This window comes from Lissotriton helveticus, chromosome 3_1 (assembly GCF_964261635.1).
Source record: "Lissotriton helveticus chromosome 3_1, aLisHel1.1, whole genome shotgun sequence".
Taxonomy (NCBI): Eukaryota; Metazoa; Chordata; class Amphibia; order Caudata; family Salamandridae; genus Lissotriton; species Lissotriton helveticus.
The window spans coordinates 299501237-299522051 of record NC_136061.1 but is presented as its reverse complement, the minus strand read 5'-3'; the positions used below and the strand labels follow the sequence as shown (position 1 = coordinate 299522051).

The 20815-nt window shown below is 44.4% G+C and overlaps 1 protein-coding gene across 1 annotated transcript in view; it reads left to right on the top strand.

Annotated features, from left to right (window-relative positions):
- GDPD1 (glycerophosphodiester phosphodiesterase domain containing 1) overlaps positions 1 to 20815 on the top strand; it is a 400155-nt gene that overhangs the window by 301534 nt on the left and 77806 nt on the right. Inside the window, exons 5-7 of the mRNA XM_078679844.1 lie at positions 9157 to 9278; positions 10078 to 10167; positions 14299 to 14432. Of these exons, the coding sequence (XP_078535970.1) occupies positions 9157 to 9278; positions 10078 to 10167; positions 14299 to 14432 (346 nt within the window). The remainder of the gene's footprint in view (positions 1 to 9156; positions 9279 to 10077; positions 10168 to 14298; positions 14433 to 20815) is intronic.

The window sequence follows — 20815 nt, the reverse complement described above, 5'->3', positions numbered from 1 at the left end:
TCACCATCATCGTCCGTGTCCACTGGGGAGAGCCCTCCCGGAGAGGAAGGGGCTGTCACAGTCGACGCTGAAGGACCCAGGGTCGGGAGCGACGCAGAGGCCTCAGGTTTGGTCGCCTTAGCCAAAAACGCATCTCTGAGGCGTTCGAAGGCGTCCTTATCCACGCCCTGCGCAGCTCCCGAGCTACCGTCCCTACATGCCTTCTTGGGGGCGGGGGGTTTACCCTCGGTAGTAGTGGGGGAAACTACATGGGAAACTAGGGCTACAGGGGCCAATTTCGCACACTCTTCTACTATACGGGCCGAGAGTCTATCCTCCATAGGGCCCACAATCTCCTGCACACACCTGTAAATAGACTGATCAACAGCCCCATAAAACTCGTCATCCCCCAGGTACTGGTGGGTTTCTTCCTCCTCCACGTAGAAGCCCTCTGCCATGACTAAAGGCCCTGAGGGTAGGGGAAGGAGTTTACAACTGGTCCCAGGCACCAGAAGGTATAGGCTAACCAAAGGCTAGCAAAGCTCTTTAAATATCTGGGACACCAGAAACTAAGAGGCAGCACCCCTCTAATAGCGCGCTGGCCCTCTTACACAAGACCGGGCCAATGCCGCCTCCCTAGCACGCCTATAACCAAAGATGCGGAAAAACGCCGAGTAAATCGGCAAGTGCTGAGCAGTACGACCCGCAGGCGTCGGGTGCGGTAATCCGCTAATACAGACCCCCACGGGGCGTCAGAAAAAACAATGGGGCAGTACAACCCTGTCCGGGCGTCACGGTGAGGCGGCAGACAAGGCTCCGACGCGGTCACTCTCCTCAGCGCGGCTCCCGTCAGAGGGAAAGCCGCGCCGGGGAGAACTAGACGCGACGGCGCCCTCTAGCGGCAATGTATACAAGCCGCGACTCCGGGGACAGTCGCGTCAAGTGCGAAAACGTCCCAGCGACAATTATCAACAATTTCCGGGGCTCTGAAAGGGAAAAACACAGTTTAAAACCCGCAATTAAGAGCCCAGCAATCGACTAAGAAAACACACAGTGCCAGAACCCAAAACGATCCCACCACACAATAACGAGGGGGAGATAGGGAAAAAGGCACTTTACTGGCTGCGAAGCAGCGAAGAAAAAGAGAGAAAGGGATCATAAGATGGACGCCCTACCTTAATGTTATGGACTATTGTTCGTGGACTGATGGGAGTTGTAGTTTATCCCTTGTGTTTTCATGTTTTGATATGTTTTAACCCTGTGTTAGGGTACATGACATATTCTTTGAAAAAAATAAGTTGCTTTTCTGGCTGCTATGTGGTTTTTGTTAAATAAACAGCGAAGAGAGAAAAGCATAATCTGGAGCCTCCGGTCCTGACATAGAATCAACTTCCCTCCTTAATGCACCATTTGTTAAATCGGCGAAGTTCTAAAAACAAGCATGAAACAATATTGTCTTACTCTGCCATTGTTTCCATGGGAAGTATTGTGTTATAATAGCTGTTAGAGTCCCATTGGCTCCTTGGGATTACATATTATGACGTTATTTCATATTTATGGTTTTATTATACTTTTCTGATTTTTATTTGTTAATTTTTTCTATGTGGTATTGTAGCAGCTGGATAGCTTACAGGCATGTGATGCACTATATAAAAAATAGAAACTACAATTGAAGTTTTTGCTAATATCAATATCAAAGGCAGTTCTCATTCAGACAGAATTACACACCATCAGGTGGTAACTGATGGCCAGTAACCTGCAAATCAAAATAGAGCACCTACCATGTGTGCAGATTGTCTAGGCAAATGCTCTCAGCAGAATGTTTCAAGAGAACCACAAGTAGGTCTAGAGAATATCTTTTCTGATACATTTTTCCACAAATAGACCTCTTTCACCCAAATGACCAATAGCTTCCCAGGTTTCTAATCCAAATACCACAAACCATGGTTGATGGGCAATCCTCTTTTCGTTAATTGGCTAGGGAAATCTCAACTTTTTTAGTGATTCCATTAATCCCATTAATACTGCTCGGGATTAGCCATTTCAAAGCCAGAATGACTCTCATTCCACCCGAGTGGCAGAGATGGACTTGGTTCACAGATCTCCACCATAAGTCAGGTAGGCCTCTAAAAAAGCTGCTGTGCAGACCAAGTTGCCAATTAAGTTTTCCAGGCCTGAAAATCCACCCCACCCTACTTCCCTGAATTTAGTGATGTGGCTACTGAACACATACAATACGACATGTACACCTGTCAAAAGATTAGCTGGACATTCTAAATGAAGCAAAATACCTTTTGGTCTGGTCTTCTCATGCCTTCCGAAGAAATTTGACGAGATTATGTACTATATATGTACAGTAGAACATTGGACTTAACACATGCCAGAAAGAGGGCAGTTCTACTATGTCTGTCTTCGAGTCTCCTACAAGAAGAGCCCTCCCCTGTGTTTTTTGTTTTTCAGGCAACCACGCATAAGGGTTTATTGGATGGCATTAGAAAGGATTTTGGTTGAATCAGAAAAATCATCTCTTTCATGGGAATGAAAAAACTGTTTTAGCATTATTGATTGGCCCCTTCTGAGTTCATGTAAAAGCATTGTTCACAGCAGTTTTCCAAGAAAACAGCTTTACGGGTAACTCTGACCTCATCATACAGGTTTAGTTAAAAATAGCCCTTATTAGCCCAGTAATTTAGCACAGTTTTATATTCAAATAAGATGGTTATGCAAGCCCATACAACTTTCCTAACAAAAGTGGTCACACGTTTCCACATAAACCAGACTATTGTTTTGCCTGTTTTCTTTGCAAACACCCCCTTTCCAGCAGAAAGATAATTGAACATGAGGGATTTTAGGTAAGGTTACCATTTATCTTCAGCTATCAACGATAGTCCTGGATTTATATGAATTGGGCTTGATTGATCTCTGTCCCCAACAATGTCACAGATTCTGCAAACAGTGTATCAGGCTTCACACTACCCATCAAACCGTCATCTGACACAGAGGTCCAGAGACTTCCTTGCTGCTCTTCACTGGCAGCATGTGACAGTAAATAATTAACAGGATGTCATAGATTACTGGCTTGTTCTCAGGTTCTCAACAAACACCCTGAAATTGTTTTTTAAAATAGATTAGATAGTCTTTACCCTACAGTTTGCCGACTAAAACACAATTTTAGGAAAGTAAAGGTCCACAGCATTTTAACAGGTGGACTTTTGAGAAATTAAGGGGGTCATTCAGAGTTTAGCACAGCAGTTGATCATCCATAAATTGGAGATTCACCACCACCAAACTTGTAGTTTCCCTGTCCAATTTAGGCCTGCATTTTGAGTGGCCTAGAAAATAGCCCAAATTGTTCCATTTGAGCTATCAATACTGAGGTATCAGCAGCTCAAAGGGTGGGGAATATCTGGGCCATTACAAGTGGGGCCACCTGGTCCCTTCAGAAATGAGGAATCTGTAATTCTGGGTCTGATTCTCCTTGTAATTTCTCATATTCCCCTAGATTTTCCTTTAAAAAAAAAAAAGAAATGTAAGTTGTTGCCAAAAGTAAGACATACATTACATAAATACGTTAGAAGTGTTAACAATACATAAATCTGTATTTCTAACTTAGAAAGTAGTCAGGAAAGGGAGGCGACAATTAAATCAGGTTTGGGAAAAAACAATCCTAGCCATAATTTAAGAAACAACAGCTTTTTCCCAAACAGAAAAACCAAAAAAATAAAAAAAGCATCTGACATAAGGCCATAACAGAGCATATTATAAATTGGCAGTGCCTTGTTACTCCCATTGGAGACCGGTCCAGATCCGAATAATTTTAAGCCAAGAGCGCAGCCCTCTAGCTTTAGCCAAAGCAAGTTCAATCTCATAGATCTATCTGAGTAAAACCCAGAACTCATTAACACTAGGACTGACATTATCAATCCAAACTGTAGCGACGCATAACCGGGCACATGCTATAATAATAGTAGCCAACACGTTCTCATAGGCAGCCACTTCACTTTTAATCCCCAGAAATATTTATTTCTCAGTGAGCTGAAAGTTTGGGCCGAGGAGCGAGCGGAGAATACTGGATACCCACTCCAAAACCTATTCAGCCTTGGGCAATCGACAAGCATGTGCCTAAGGTCTGCAGCGTACAGTTGACATTTCAGACCAAATGACTTTTCGGAAGATCAAGAGGCCCGCTTAGATATAATCTTTGGTGTATAATACAGCATATCTACTACCCGATGCTGTTGCAGCTTTAAATTAACCAATGTTACCCCTCGATCTAATACGCCCATGGACTCCTGTATTTCCTCTGCCATTATTCCAGCCCAAAGAACCCTACCTAATTTATCTGTGATCTGTAAACTATCGTCACTAGCGCTAGCCAGAAATTTCTGATAGGCTAAACCAATAGCCCCTCGGCCAGAGCACGTATATATTCTGGACTGTTTTTGCCTCGTATGAAAAAGTCCAGAACCTGTAAATACTTAAAGAACGTATTTTGCAGAAGACCAAACTCGTCTTTATGCGCAGCAAAAGAGCGGAACCCCCGTTCATCATATAGTTGACCCTGCCGGGTAATGCCCCTACATTGCCAGTCTTTCCCAATAAGGTCCTGAAATATATTGGGCAGCATAGGATTACAGGATTACCCCATAACACTGTGTTTTGATGTAGCACAGGAAACAAATATTGCTTAAAGATATCTTGTCATATCCGAATAATGTCTTTAACTACCTAGAACTTCACTTGCTTGTAGTAGTTAGGATCAAACGTTTCATACAGCATAACACTGACCCATGGGCCGCAGGCTAACTGATAACATGTCAAGGTTGGGCCGGCATCCAGCCCGCAAAGCATGCCAGAAGACCGACCAACAAAGGCAGCCCAGTAATAAAGCTTAAAATCTGGGAGCTTAAAATCCCCTCATACATATGATAATTTCATGAAATTGAGTGCCCTCTTGGCACGCCTATAAGCCCAAATAAAACTACCTACCTTAGATTTCCCATAGAGATTTCGGCTGAAAATAAACAGATCATATAGAGAATGTCCAGGTAAAAATAGAAAGTTCTTATAACTTCCGTTATCAATTCCCTTGCAAATAGGAGGTCACTCGTATTAAGAGCCTTAGAGGTGGGGGAACTGCAATGTTTTTGATGGTGAATCCTCCGCTATGCACACACAATAGAAGCTGCCCTGAAATAATGGTCACTTACATAATGTAACTGTATCCCTACAAAGCACTAAATGGGTTGAGTGCTGGGCATTTCAAAATTATTTTAAGGACTGTCCGCACACACCACCAGGTGTCATGCTTCATCATAGGCAGTCCTCGCTCTCTAAAAACCGGGTTTGATAGAGAGTGGGCCTACACCTGGAGACAGGAAGGCACTTCTAAAGATATAAGTGGGGGCCCGTGCAATAGTGATTTAAAAAACAATGTATTACCCCAAATTACATTTAATCATAGGGTATTACTTGGTGTTAAAAACTAGAACGTGGGAATTAGGGGAACTATTACCCCTTCACCACTCTTGTCATCAACATGTTTCTGCTTTTGGCTCAAGTGAGTCCGTGGCATTCATCAGGACGGGATTTGGGCTCCTAACTTACCAGCTTATTTCCAGATATTGCCACTATATTAGGGTGACCTGTGTCATCCTCTAACTAAAACTGGTGTTCTTATGTACCTGTAAAACAAACATACATTTCTTTATTCAATTAGACGTGTTTTTTGGCAGATAAGGGATGTCATACATACCATTTATTTGCAAAATTGCATGTGAATGTGAAATCACGTGACACTGCAAACGTGGAGCAAAATACCAAAAGTAACAATTATTCATGAGTTTGTGAGACCAGCTCACAATCGTACCCCAATGTAGGGTCCTAATTGCCCCATTGGAGGAGGGTAAAGGGACCTCTCTAGGCACACTCTAAGGAAGGTAAAGGTGGACAATTAAAAACTAGAAGTGATAATGAATTAAGTAAATTAATTTGATGCCAGATGCGCCGTTTTCTCATTCACAATCTCACTCATACTCTTACTGCCTCAAGGTGTGTCCCTCACCGTGCACTTAAAGATGTCCTCTCCTCTTCCCTGAAGATGTCGGCCTGGGAGCAAAACCTTGTGAGATTTTCCAGGGCTATTTTCTCACCTTTCCTCAGGTTCTGAAAGACCTTGTTGTTTTGGCATTCAATTGTGTCGATTTCCTAAAGGACTGCCTGTTCAAAAGCTAATACATGACATGGGATGGCTTGTGTTGGTGGTACAAAAGTAGACTTATTCTTTAAACCCGTGTTGGTAGGTTCTCAATCTGTAAGGGTTTTTGTGGTTCTCACAGAAGCTTTGTAATATAATCCTCCAGAAACATTGTGCTAGTTCTGCGCATAGTGAGAAGAGGTCACTCCTGGGTGTTGGTACAAACCCCAGTCCTTTAGACAGGGTGGCATTCTCATCCGGTGATAGAATGTGGATGCTCAAGTTTACGATGTTGGAGGGTCTCTGGCTCTTTGTCAGTCCCTGGTCCTCCTCACCACTTGGTTGATCACCCCAATGTACTTTAGCTGACTGGGGTATTTTTGTTTTCCTCTTCCCCGGCCTCTGCCTCTGTATAAAAAAGGAGGGGGCCTTGTTGGAAAGGGAAGCCCTGTGGTTGGAAAGGCTTATGCCAGTAGCCAAAAGGTGGCCTTGGGAGTGGCATTGATTGGTCTCGATAATATGATCTTTGAGGCCGTCTAGTTGCCTCTTCATCACTGCTGCCGCTGCTTCTTCCATAATCTCTCGAGCTGAAGGTCCAATCTAGTGGGGTCGGTCTAAACCTCTCTTGTTGTTTCCCGGTTGCCTGAACCTGAGGTTTCTCATAGTTTTTGTCTGGGACATACGAGAAAGTTTTCTCATGACTATACTTCTGCACCTCTTTCTTGAGTTTGGTCAGTTTTGATTGTGTTACGTATTCCTTGTATTGGGTGTGATCATTATTTATCGCTTCCATTTTCTTTTTAAAGACAGAGATGTGTACTAAGGTCTTAAGTTTACTCTCACATGTGTGTATCTCTACGAGTAGTAAGCCTGTAAGTTTTCTCGCTGCATTAATGATCAGCACCAACCAATCCTGCACTTCCATGCAATGTGTGACCAGTTCTTTCTAAACTCCTTATTACTCAGAAAAATGCATGTCTCATTTGTGACAATTAGTCCTCTAGGGGCCGTGTTTTTGCTCAAGTACTCTGTCATGAACGCGCCATGAATAGTAGTCCCAATTTGTTCCTTCTTGATTGCGGAAAGAGCTTCCCATTAATCTGAGTTTTTCAAGGTCCGTGTGACCACTGCACCACTGTATCTGCTAGTAAAGAAGGGGCCTTCAGAATTTCTGTAATCGAGGCTTCATCAAATACTAGTTCATTATTCACTTCCAAAGTGACTATGGGATTTTGCTTAGTCTCACTTTTTGGGACTATTCAAGAGTATATGGGGTGTTATAATCTTCAATTGAAGATCCCCAAGAGGATATTTGGTATTGCTGAATTAAAATTGTACCCCAACGTTTGTTTCCACAGCCATCAGTTGTACATCACTGGCTAAACACCAAACCCTTGGAATTATCCCAGGGAGGGAACTAGAGGCTACAGGATTTTCAGGGTGATCTTGCCCCCAAACCTATCAAATGCACACACAATAGAAGCTACCCAGAAATAATGGTCACTTACATAATGTAACCGTATCGATACAAGTCACTACATGGGTTGAGTACCTAGCCTCTCAAAATATGTTAAGGACTGTCCTCACACACCACCAGCTATCTCTGCTGCTGGAAACTCAGTCTTAAAACTTGTCCGCCACTGGTCATAGTGGTGGTCACTAGGTTTGATGTAGGGTGGGGCAACCATCACAAGAGAAATGCAGAAAAGTCGGACATTGTTTTTTAAGAACAAACTCTCACTGTGTGAGTTTATTCTTTGAAACAAAAAGGTTTGCCAAGAACATTCTTCAAGTTTCAGAGCTGGCACTGGAGCAGTGTCAAGTCGATTCTAACTGCCAGCACTTTTTCTGCAAACCCACAAGTGTCTCATGAGAACAAGACACACGTTTGCAACATTTAAGCCGATTCTGATGAGAAGCCATGTAATTGACCAGATATTTTAAGAATATATCATTCATTACAGCACAATCAGAGGGTGACTGAATGCAGTCCTCAATGGCATTATAAACGTCATAGATGTCAACATTTTAGGAGTAAGCTTGGGGATATCTATTAACCCATCAAGCTACACCAGTAGTTAAACAGACTGCAAACTGAACAACAAAATGATGAGAACAGAGGAATAAGATTAACTTATAAGTGTTTGTAAGTCCTAAATGAACTATAAATCCACTCATTGACTCTTGGCGTGATCGAAGGGAGCTTGAAGATACAACACCATGCTCAGATTAGAGAGTGCCATAGCATCAGACTGGGGTGGCTCTCAGAATATTAAAATCTCACAATATGACTGTATAACTAGTTTCTAACAACCATTCTGATGTTTACTCCGAAGTTCCAACAAAGGCACAGTGTTCCAGGCCCGGAGGACAATAGCAAGTCAAGATTGTAGTGACAGTGTGATCATCATCACTAAAATGATCAGCTTTTCCACCTAGTCTCCTGATTTACAAGACTTTCCAGGGAGTCAAAAACTCCTACAATTTTGGGGAGAATCATTATAGTTTAATTTCCGACCAAGACCAATTTGATTGTGGATCTTTATTCTACTACAGGTAGTCCTTGTAATAGTCACATCTTTGTTGGAATTGAGACATATGATAGCCCAGAAATTATAGGGGGATAGGCCATGGGCATGCAGAATGACTGCATATTTATAGTCCTTTGACCTCAAGCTCTTAAACTGTACAGAACAACATGTATGCTTATACTACATGGCTCAAGGTTCACTGAAGCTGGTTGTGGGAAGGAGTAGTGGACAAGTAGTTAATTACAGCAAGTCGCTTATGTGTGGTGGCCGTACCTGGAGAGTATAAACATGCACCAAAAATCGGCATACAGCAGCAAACTAACATGCTTTTACTAGGAGAGAACTGCAGTGTGTGCATACATATACGGGATGTTTAAAAAATGAAGTTACAGGTGAAAAGTAAGTTCACTGCTTATGCTAGATATTAATGGCTTAAATATCTTTTCCTAGAGTGCTGCTGTGAAGCCGGAGATGATAAGCGTATCCCATTACTGAAAGAGGTGTTTGATGCTTTTCCAAAAACCCCTATCAACATTGACATCAAAGTGAACAATGACACACTAATTAAAAAGGTAAAGTTGTGCTCTTTTTCCAGTTTGATGAAATGGGCCTTTTATTTAGGGGAATTGTTATATTCACATTTATATTGGGGCTTAGAAAGAGCATGCTGTTGTACCTCCACAGTAATATTTTCATATTTTTGGAGCAGCCCAAATTGTGACCTTTTCACAATTGACTGTGAGAAGTCCTTGGGTTCAGCGCGTATGAACTCCAGCTGTCGGAGCACTTATACTGGAAGGTTTAATGCCTAATGGCTTCATTCGGAGTCGCATGTAATTTACGTGCTGCAAACACCTCTTGGGAAGTGATGGACAGTATCATACAATATTGCTTGTTGATAAGGTCATAATGAAGTATAACATGCTGTGTCAGAGGTGGTGCCCCAATTTGCCACTTTTTGGCTTTCCAGCCTCTTCCCATGTAAATTCTGCACAATTTACTTGGCGAAATTTGCATGGGGAAACAAACCCAACCATAGTATTTTATGTTTGAACTCGAGATAAAGTTTCTGTGAAAGATAGACATCTGTGTTGAGCAAATAGTATAAATAACCAAGAAATCATGCTTTTTTCGTTGTAATGTTCTTTGGTTTAGCATTCACGAAAGCTATCTGGCTGGTCTTCTATGTACGTATCCCAAAGACCAAACAGTTTTTCAAATTGTATTTGTGCAGACTGGGAGTTGTTGGGCTTTCTCCTAATTTTTAAACTTTATACAACTGTTAATTGATATTTCAGTAAGTTGTTTAGAAATGTATTGTTTCTGTGGTCATAATTTATGAATCCTCATCTATGAAACTTCCTCCTGTAGGTTTCTGAACTGGTTTCCGAATACAATCGACAAAATTTAACAGTGTGGGGTAACGCCAACTACGAAATAATAGAAAAGTGTCGAAAAGAGGTAAGCAGCAGAGATTGGATGTTTAGGGGCATTCTCCATGTTCGTTGAATGATTGCTGGGTTCAAAGGTAACTAAAATGGGGCTAAAACAACTCAACTCAACTGAACCCACACAGATCCCAAATTGGGCGCTTTATTTGAAGCTCATTTAAATAACCCAAGGGAAGTCACAAAAAATAATGCCTCTTGGCACACCTTCTCTCCAATTTCTCAACAATCTATCGACAACACTCTCCAAGCAATCAACCCCTCAATCATTTCTCGGACTCCTTGCCTCCTGACCTGTTCAAGATCTTAAAAACATCTATACTACATTTATGGTCAAAAATTGTAAACGCCTCCCTGAGTCAAGGTGTCATCCCGGACTGTCTTAAAATAGGTCAGGTCCCTCCTATATTAAAGAAAGCTGACGCCTCCCCATCTGATCCTAACAACTACCGTCCTATAACCAACATCCCCACCTTGGCTAAATTATTGGAGAAATGTGTTCAAATTCAATTATGCAATCACATTGAGAACTTCAACCTCTTAGATTGTCACCAATCTGGATTCCGAAGAGGGCACAGCACAGAATCTGCACTCACTCACATTCTGGATGATATACTAACTATGCTTGACCGTAACAAATCATGCCTTTTGATTCTTCTTGACCTGTCTTCCGCCTTCGATACCGTCAAGCACGACAACCGCTTGTCTCTACTGAAAAGAAGGATGGGCCTCTCAGGCACTGTGCTACAATGGTTCTCTTCCTTCCTGAATAATAGATCTCAAAGATTCAAGATGAAAAACTCACTCTCGCAACCTTCCATGGTCACTCTTGGTGTGCCTTAGGGATCGTCCCTCTCACCCATTCTTTTCAATCTCCTAATGCAGCCTCTGGCGAATGCATTTAAATCAGCAAACATTCTATATCACCTGTACGCGGATGACACCCAGTTATACCTGAAAATCACCTCACCTGATGACATCATTGCTCTTAACACTACGCCTCTGAACACGCAGAGCTGGCTCACTAACACCCACCTGATGCTGAACACCCAAAAAACTGAATTCATTCTCATCTCACCTCCAAATCACGCTCCTAAGATAGACCTCTGGTTAAAACATCTAACCTCCTTTGACTGTGTCCCCCTCATCATAGACTCAGCAAAATCCCTAGGTGTCTCCATTGACAAACATTTGAATATGCAGTCGCACATTTCTATTGCCACCAAGGGAGCTAATCACAAGATGAGTATATTAAGGAAACTCAAACCCTTCCTCCCTCAGTCTGATCTAAAAATTGCAGTACAAGCTCTAGTCCTACCAAGACTAGGAAGCTCCACCCTCGCTGGTCTCCCTAAATACAGACTTGCTCCTCTGAGAGCAGCCCTGAATGCTGCGGCTAGATTGGTTTCAGGAACTAAAAGAAACCGTCACATTTCACCAACCTTGAAAGCACTGAATTGGTTGCCTTATGAGGCAAGAGTACACCTTAAAGTGGCTTGCATGACGCATAAAGCAATTCACAACAGTACACCTGGTTACCTGGCGCTAAAGTTGGAAAAATCTGGAGTCTGTAGACAATTACGAAGTGCGAGCACTTTCCTTCTGAAACCCCAATCCTTCCAGAAGAAGAGAACAAGTTGTAGAGCTTTCTCAAGGATTGCACCAAAGATTTGGAACTCTCTACCACCACTAGTGCATGGAATCACCTCCTTCCCTATTTTCAGAAAGGAAGTAAAAAGACTACTAATGAACAAATTTATGTCCTAAGTTTAAGTTGAAGTACAGGATGTATTTGAGTTTAAGATTTTCATCACAACCCTTGCTGCCTTATAATTGTACGCAGTTAAATACTAGCTGGATGTTGATACGCTTAATCATCCATGTGTGTGTTTGTATGTATGTACATGTGTATACATATATATGTATGTATATGTATGTATGTATATACGTGTATATGTGTATGTATATATATATGTAGGTGTATATATATATATATATATATATATATATATATATATATATATATTTTTATATATTTATTTCTATTATTCGCTCAAAATCTTAATGTATGTCTGGTAGCACAATTTCTTAACGTTCACCAACTTTCTAATGTACAACGCTCTGCAGAATCCTATTTTGGTCCTCTATGTTTGCTATGTATTTTTTTTTCTTCTCTCTCTATTTCTTTACAAACTGGGAAATTTGTTTTTGTTGACTGTAGTCTACGTCATCCTTTAATATTCTTCTATTGTAAAGCGCTCTGATACCCTTGTGGGTCACGTTCGCGCTATATAAAACTCTATAAATAAATTATTATTTCGATGAGCAAGAAATATATTTGAAATCAATTTGTTGCCAGTGTAACGTTGAGGAATTTTGAGGGCATCTGAACACCATACAAGTGTTTGTTCCATGTGTTTCCTATCTTGAAGGGTATTTCTCCATGTCACAAATCATCCTTAAGAATATATTAGTAAACTAACAGGGCAATTTTGATGAGGAGGATGTAAGACCAGAGGCCAGGGTTTACACCACGATACTGAGAGATCCCCGCCATCCTGGCTGGCATCTCTGTGACAAAGTACATCTTCAGTAGTGGTGGATGCCTCTTAGGCCCAGCTGCCTGCTACGTGGGCTGCCATGTTAATCAGACCTACTTGGCATTCTTTGTGTTAAGAAGAATGAAGCCCCAAAGCAGCGAGTTTCATTTTGCAGAACAAAATAAAAATGTCCCTGACAGCCAGAGTTTTTTTCCTGTGTGTCAGGGACATGTTTACTATTTTCACTCATTTTTCCAACCCAGGACCACCATGCATTTTGGGCCAGGGTGGAAAAAATCACTGCTGGTCGCCCTTACCTTACATAAGGTGCGGGGACTGTCACTTTGAACCAGAAACCCTCTTTGGATGCAGTACTATCTGAGAGGCTTCTGTCAGCAGACCCAGCTGAGGCTCCACCATCAGAAAACTAGTGGTTGTGGGGTGGGAGAACTGTGAATTCTGCGGCAGGGACGTCCACTGTATTCAAAGTGGCCTCCTTAGTCTAACTTACTTTGGCTGAGGTGGCCTAATGAATCTGATGCTTTGCTATTAACGAATGTTTAATTAAGATTCGAAATTATTTATTAAACCGGTTGGAGGTCTAGAAATGAAATTGTTATCCTGAAATACTAAGTTGGCAGCCGGCTGATATCCAGAAACTACTAGCAATCACTCGTACACAAAATGCTGCAGTTTATTCATTGCTAGTAAAGTTAAGGCAGTGGTTCGAAAGCTCCTCGACAATTCTCTGTAATACCTCCTTAGGGAGGATGTAAAGTATTGCAAATGCAGCCTCTTGCTTGGTAACCGACAGCTTGCTTGGTAACCTGGGAGGCCTCTCCTCCGCCCTCTGGGACGTCCACTGTTTATCAGTGATGGCACACATCCATTTTAAGGCTGCCTTCATTGCACATTTTCCCCCATCTTTAGCTTCCCTAAAAAGACGATGTTAGCCTTCCACGTGGGCGTGCGACCTGCCCTTCTCTTCCTCTTAGTCTTCACGTTCCATGTCGCGAGCATTACCTACTTCTCCAGCTCTGCTTTAAAATCGTGTGGTAGTTGCTGACGACCTCCACACATCTGAGTCTTACAAACGCACTCGTAAACTTACCAGCTTCCATTCTGAGTCCCAAATGATAGCTTGCCTTTTCTTCTCCGCTGCCTGTGTGCATTTCAGGGTGCGCAGTATACAAGGCCGCAATTAAATGATGAAACACAGCAATCGATGGGACGTGGAAACATGATGTTGACCACAGAGTTGGTATTTTCAGATGAAATATAGTGACCTGCGAACTTATGACGTCCTACGAGAGTTGGCTAGCTGAGACCTCTTGCCTTGTTGGAGATTTACATTTGATCCTGGCTCTAGGCCTGCTACATGCGACGGATTACTAACAACAGAGAGCTACTTTTACATGCTAGTTACTGTTGTCTCTTCGGCCACGTGGGGTTTAGGCTAATATTACATACAGACCCCGCTCATCATATAAGTCTATACAGCACTGGAAACTCATACTTTGCAGTGGGAAACTGAGACTGTTTGTATTTTGCTAGTCCTGCTCAACTTGTTCATAAAAATATGCTTTGGCATTTTCCCTTTTTAGAATTCAGAAATTCCACTTCTTTTCTGCTTGCAACGTGTCCTGATCCTGGTTGGGCTGTTCTATACTGGCCTCCTGCCTTTCGTCCCCCTGCGAGAACAATTCCTGGAGATTCCCATGCCTTCCATCATCCTGAAGTAAGTGAAAGTGTCATTGGGATTTACCACAGACCAGGCTGTCCTAAATGTACTGATTAGTTTGCAGTGACTGAGCCGTCTGTGCATTGTGTTTACTATTGTGACGAGTAGCTGGCGAAATCAAGGGTACGCTGTGGCATGTGTGTTGTCTGTCTCTGCACTCCTTGCAGAAAAACGTGGTTAAAACATGCTGGTTTGTTTGCTACTTGGACACAAGGACACGGTGATAAAAGATGATCGAAGAAATAAACAAATAGGGTAACAGAAAGGGCTGGGCTAGAAAGACCAGGGCATAATTAGGACTAGGACAACAATCAAGCAAACCGACCTTATAAATGGGCAAACTGTAATAAAGAAAAGGGATACAGTGATAATAGCACACCAACACTTCGAGCAGGACACCAATCATGTTCCTGCCGCATCTAGTAATTAAAGCAGTGCCCTCATTCTATATACCGCAGCCCTACTAAATGCATCAGTTTTTAATCTGTCGGTCTCTCCTTCCTTCTCAGCAGATATTGAATGCCTGCGACCATATGGAGGGCCAATTTTTTGTTTACAAAATTATCTTGTTATTTTAAGAACGTATGTGTGCCTCCTAGTGTTAGCAGTGTAGTCCAACCATGCGTCACCAGCCCTTCTGATCTAGTACAAGTTTTTCCCACATATAGGCAAAGTGAATAGATCAGCTTCTTTATGGTACTTCCTCTCCGTTGTGGTGATTGGTGTAGCCTTCTTTTGCGGTCTGGCTTTCGTGGCAAGGGAGGTTTACAGTGTAGACATATTACAACAGACAAGGACTCCAGTTAGTTATTTGATTTCATCACTGATTATTCCCGTTTAAAAATCAATGCCTCCATAAAGAGAACGTTGCTGATTTTCAAGAAAACAGAGTAGCTCGCATACAAACAGGAGGATCATGAGACACTTTTTACAGGAGAAATTTGTAAGAAATTGGATATGATTATTTGGGATGCACCCCTGTCCAATTCAAGAAATAACAACAACCCAGTTTAGGGTGAACTCCACAAGTCACTAAATTAACCTGAGCTTAACCCGCTGGAAGAAATGGCACCGAGCAGGAAAGCCTTAGAGCAATTTGTAAAGGATTTATGCAGTGCCAAAACAGTAATAAAGTCAAAACACCGAAGAATAGTTGATGATATGTGACTGAAAATTTACAAATGTTGTACTTGTAATGTTTTTTAAGAATGGTTGGTGTGTCGGGGGGGGGGGGTCTTTTGTTTTCTCGGTCTGTTGTTTCGCACACAATTTGGGGTTTACACGATGTACCTTGAGACTTTACTTTATGCACTTCCTTTGTACTGTCCTTGCTGGGCTTGCCCTTCTGGTACGCTGGTAATTCAATAAAATGTGTTGTTAAAAAAACAAAACACCGACGAATACAAATCCCAAACTAAGCTAGAAAACAGAATAAAACGTGATAAACAGAATGACACAGAAATGACAAGAATCCAGTCGGGGGAACTGGAGATATGAAGTTTAAAAATGTTAACTAGTTGTAGCGCCTAAAAGCTTTAGGGGCCAATGATAGGCTACAGTCTCGGTAAACCGGGACTTATGCACAATATCCGATCGATCGCGAAGGAGCACGTGTCAGATACACCGACCCGGCTCGTCCTGGTCAATAATTTTACCTTCTGACTTACAATACTAGCAAAATCCAGCCAAGTCCAGGTGCTGGCAGGCACCTGGGCACTTTAGAAAAAGGGGCTCTTTGCAGCTTGTGATCTCTTTATAGCCACACAAGAAGGTAGCTCATCTGACCCTTCGAGTCCATTACTTTGTCCTGGGTACAAGAGGGAGCAGGTCCAGTCCTTCAGGGCTCCTCGTAGGTCACAGACAGCATGCCGAGGTCTCTTCTGTTCTAATGCAGGTCCAGAAGTGTGCTGAAGGGGGTGCCTGGAGGTATGACATTCATGCATGGCATCCACTAGCGCTTGGCGGTGACTCCTCAACACTCCTGACCCTTACCGTTTGGGCCTGCAGCCTGTCTGGGGTTACATTGCTAGGGGTGTAGCTGACAGACTTTATGAATTCCTCCCAGACAGTCACACAATAGAGGGATTAGGTGTGCCTGAATGGGCCATCTGCTGGAAGGATGGAGGGGGGCAGAGCTGAGCAAAGCCCTGCTTGCAACTGAATATGATGTGCTGCCTTCACACAAAGGACCGTTCACCTACACTTTGTCCCTACAGCCTTGACAGGGAGTCAGGAAATTCCACACACTTCAAAGAACCTTTCTAGAAGCTTCTCTCACCTTCCAAAGGAATGGCATCAAGGTATAAAAATAGAACTTTCAGACCCACTCTTCAGCTCACTCCTGGACCTGCGGAAGGACTCTCAGAGGCCTGTCTGCTTCTGTGACCAGCTGTGTACTCTTCAAGAGTGATTTGCTAAAGCTGGAATGACTGCCTTGTTGCCTGGAACCTGCCTTGAACCCTCAGAGGCCAGTCCTGCTGTTGAGCCCTGCATCATCACCTGAACCCGGAACTACCAGATTGACTCTAAGGGCTGATTTGCTGGGATCCTGTTCAGAGCTACAGGAACACAAAAGGCTCTCACCTTCTTGAACCCACACCTGGAGCCATCTTGAGTGAGTCCTGAACCCCAAAATGTGTCCCACTAGTCCTGGACGCTTGGTTGTGGTGCTGAAGGTGCCCAGATGGTCAGACCCCAAACTGAGGACTTACATTTTTTTGGCCCAAAACTGCTCTCAGAACCAGGAGGAGACCAGGACCAAACTGCTCACCTATCCACCTGAGGTGTATCACCGGTCGGATTGCCTTTGCAGCTTTTCCCGCTGCGTTTTTCTCCACAGCAACAAATGTGGTTCAGCTGTCCTTAGCCAAAGGGGTATCTGGCTTCGTGCAACTGTCTTCGGCTACAGCCCTCTGCCTCATCCCGCTGGAGAGTTTTGACTCCAAAAAAGAGACTAAATCCGAACGTAGAAATCTTTATCAAGGCTTCAACTCAAGGCTTCCTGATGATGACACTTCCTCCCTGGACACCTCCTGGAGCCTTGCCCCGCTGAACTTTACTTTCTCAGAACACTTTTTCTCATTGGGCGCTGACCGGGCCCATTCCACCTCTTATATCCGAGGTGTGCTCCATTGTCATGGACCATATTTTTCGACTTTAACTCGGTCTCGCACAACTGGAAGTCCACGGTATATGTTTTGATCTTTTAGACCCTTGTTGTTACCAAAAACTTAAAAAAATTATAACTATGGTTCTACTGATTGTTTTTTTGTCATTTTGGTGTCCAAAAGTTTATTAAAATGTACGGGGCGTGGCTACCGGCCGAGGGAAATGGCCGCTTAGTCTCGGAGCTCCTAGGCAGTAACAGCCCCTTTCTTGAAATCCGTCCATTAATCCGTTACACAGGAGTCCGTTGAAGGGCTCCCCCAGCATCGGAACCCAAACAGCAAAGATTGCGAGTATCCGGATCCGGATCCATCACCGCCATCGGAACTTGTCCCTGCTCAACTGCGCACGGCCTGGCTGGGCCTACGAGACCGGGGACTTGCGTGATCTGGGCAGCGGGCGGCGGACACACGGTGGCGCGGAGCTCATCTTCGCCGCGCGCCACAGCATACGGACATTGATCCTGCCCCCATCGCTCCCTCCTGCAGTGCCTGATCTCCATCTGAGGGTGGGGGCCTCGTTGTGTATGCTGGACGCTCCTCTGATGTAGCCGTCCGGACTGGCTCCCGTCCCCGGCTTTGCTGCGTACCTGTTTGCTCCACCGAAGACTGATCCGGGTGAGAGACTACAGCGCTGGGGCGTATCCGGCATCTTTGCGGCTCCCTCTCCCTGCTGCGAGCGGCGATGGGCCAGCCTAGAGGGGAGTCGTATTACTCACTTTGGACAGCACTGACTCTGGTCCCCGCGACGTTCCGTCGCTGTAGGTGGGCTCCATAACGTCCGCTTGCCTGTAGTGTCACACGACCTGGGAGACGGACCCTTGGAATTGATAGATCCCGGAATCTACTGGTGAAGGAGTAGCACTGCGGGGGTGCTCCCTTTGCGTATTGTTAACGCTGCAGGACCCGCTTTTTCTTCTTAAAGGTGGGACGGCCTACTGCCCTTAAGTGTGGTACCCTCCAGAGTCTGTGCCGATTGTCTAAGGGGGTCCTACTCTAACGCTGGACTGGTTTCTAACCCCCACACCTGCTACCCAACGACCCTCGCCATCGCGGACCTCCTTATATCGACTAATGCATTGGGACGATCACGATCTAACTAGTGGGACATTTCTTCTGCGCCTACGACGCGCCCTGCACCCGGTCAACATGACGAGCAGATGGCCTAGAAACCAGGCTGCTCAGGTTAAGCTGGATAAGTTCGCTTACGACAAGGGGTCGCACACAACTCCACCTCAGGGCAAAACGCAGGAGGGCGATTGCGGAAAGAAAGTCACTCTTGATGACATCATGAAGGCCCTGGCTAATGTACAGTCGACAGTTGGAACAATCTCCACGGACGTCACCCTCCTCAGGGCGGACCTTCACAAAATGGCGGATAGGGTGAAAGAGGTGGAAATAGTGACGAAATCCTTGGTTCAGGACACGTCGGAACTCCAAATATCGATGGCTGGCCTGGAAAAGGAAAATTAGATGCTAATGGAAAAGCTGGACGACCAGGAAGGACGCGCTCGGCGCAACAACGTGAGGATTATAGGTATTCCGGAGACGGAGGGGGCTCAAGCGATGGATCTTTATGTGGAGGAACTGATAAAAACCAGGCTACAGCCTAAGGGACTTTCCAATTTTTTTTCGGTCGAACATGCACACCCCGAGACCGGTCCTCGCCCGTCTTTTTAACTTCAGGGATAGAGATGCCATTCTACAAGCAGCAAGAATCTCCCCCCCTATCCGGATATTGAACTCAGTCGTTTCCTTCTTCCCGGATTACACGGTGGCTGTTTCACGGAGGCGCCGTAGCTTCTTCGAAGTCAAGAAATTACTCCGAGCCAGGGAGTTACAATACTCTATGCTCTTCCCTGCAAGACTTCGGGTTGTTGCTGAAGGACATACTTGGTTTTTTGACTCCCCTGAGGCGACTCACGACTGGCTGGAGGGTTGGCGCCCGATGTCTGGAGCGGGCCGAAAACCGAGATCTCAACGCCGCGGAGAGGAAGACGATTTCCCAAACGACCTGAACTCTGGTAGCCAGGAGGCCCGTCGCGAATTGCCCCTTGATGAGGAATGACATTGCCAGTGTTGTGGACAATTCTTGGTGCATGACACGGATACTTGAACTTTTTTTTTTGTTTTAGCTGACTTGTGGTCCTGGACTGGGGTGAGCCGGATGGGCTCCGAATGGCTGTTGTCTCATAGGACTCTTTCCCCCAACACGCAAGTATTGCAGCTATGGGAGGGAAGAAGCACTCTGCTGAGTTGGGGTGGCGGGCAGTTGTAGGTTCGCTAAGCAGGGAGGCAGGGAGGCGGGGTGGTGCTTGGGTTGGGAAGGTAACTGATCTGCTTGATTCTATTGATTCCATTGTATGCATGGTTTTCTTTTTTGGTTTTGTTCCACGCAGGCTGGACACGACAGTAACTTGTTATGCTACTTTAACACTACAGGATATTCGCACTCATACATTTTTGACGCACCTCACCTTTACAGATGGCTGACACTATTTCACAAGAGCAGAAGGCTCCACTTACAACACTCACTCTAATGACCTGGAATGTCCGTGGCCTAGGAGACAAGGTGAAAAGGGGTCTGGTACTGCAATATCTGAAACGCTGCGGTCCTGCGGTGGTCTTATTGCAGGAAACGAACCTGGTGGGTTCCACGGTCCGGGCTATGGATCGCTGGGGATACAAGATGATTGCCCACGCAGAATTTTCCTCGGGCTCTAGAGGCACGGGGATACTTATTTGAAAAAACTTCCCCCTAGTGGTCCAACAAACACGGGTCGACGAACAGGGTCGATTCGCGGCCATACCCTGTCAATGGGAAGGTCGGCTATTTAATTTTGTCTCTGTCCATGTGCCGCCAGCACTCCACACACAGGCCCATGCTGCACTCAGCATTTCTACTGACACTACCGGTAGCGACACTTCTAATGGGAGGCAACTTTAACGAAATACTTGACGACGCACATAATAGATTCCCTATTAGACAGGACGCAAGGGGTGGGGGCCGTCTGCTTGGCCTTGTGGATGCCCTGGGACTTCCAGATAGTTGGAGATTCAAACACCCAAATGAGACACGTTTCACTTTCTACTCAGCAGTACACAACTCCCTCACACACATTGACTACTTCCTGACATCCGCAGATGCCCTACAGGGGGTAGAAGAGGTCACTATACGCCCTAGGGGCATATCAGATCACTCCCCGATGCTGCTTA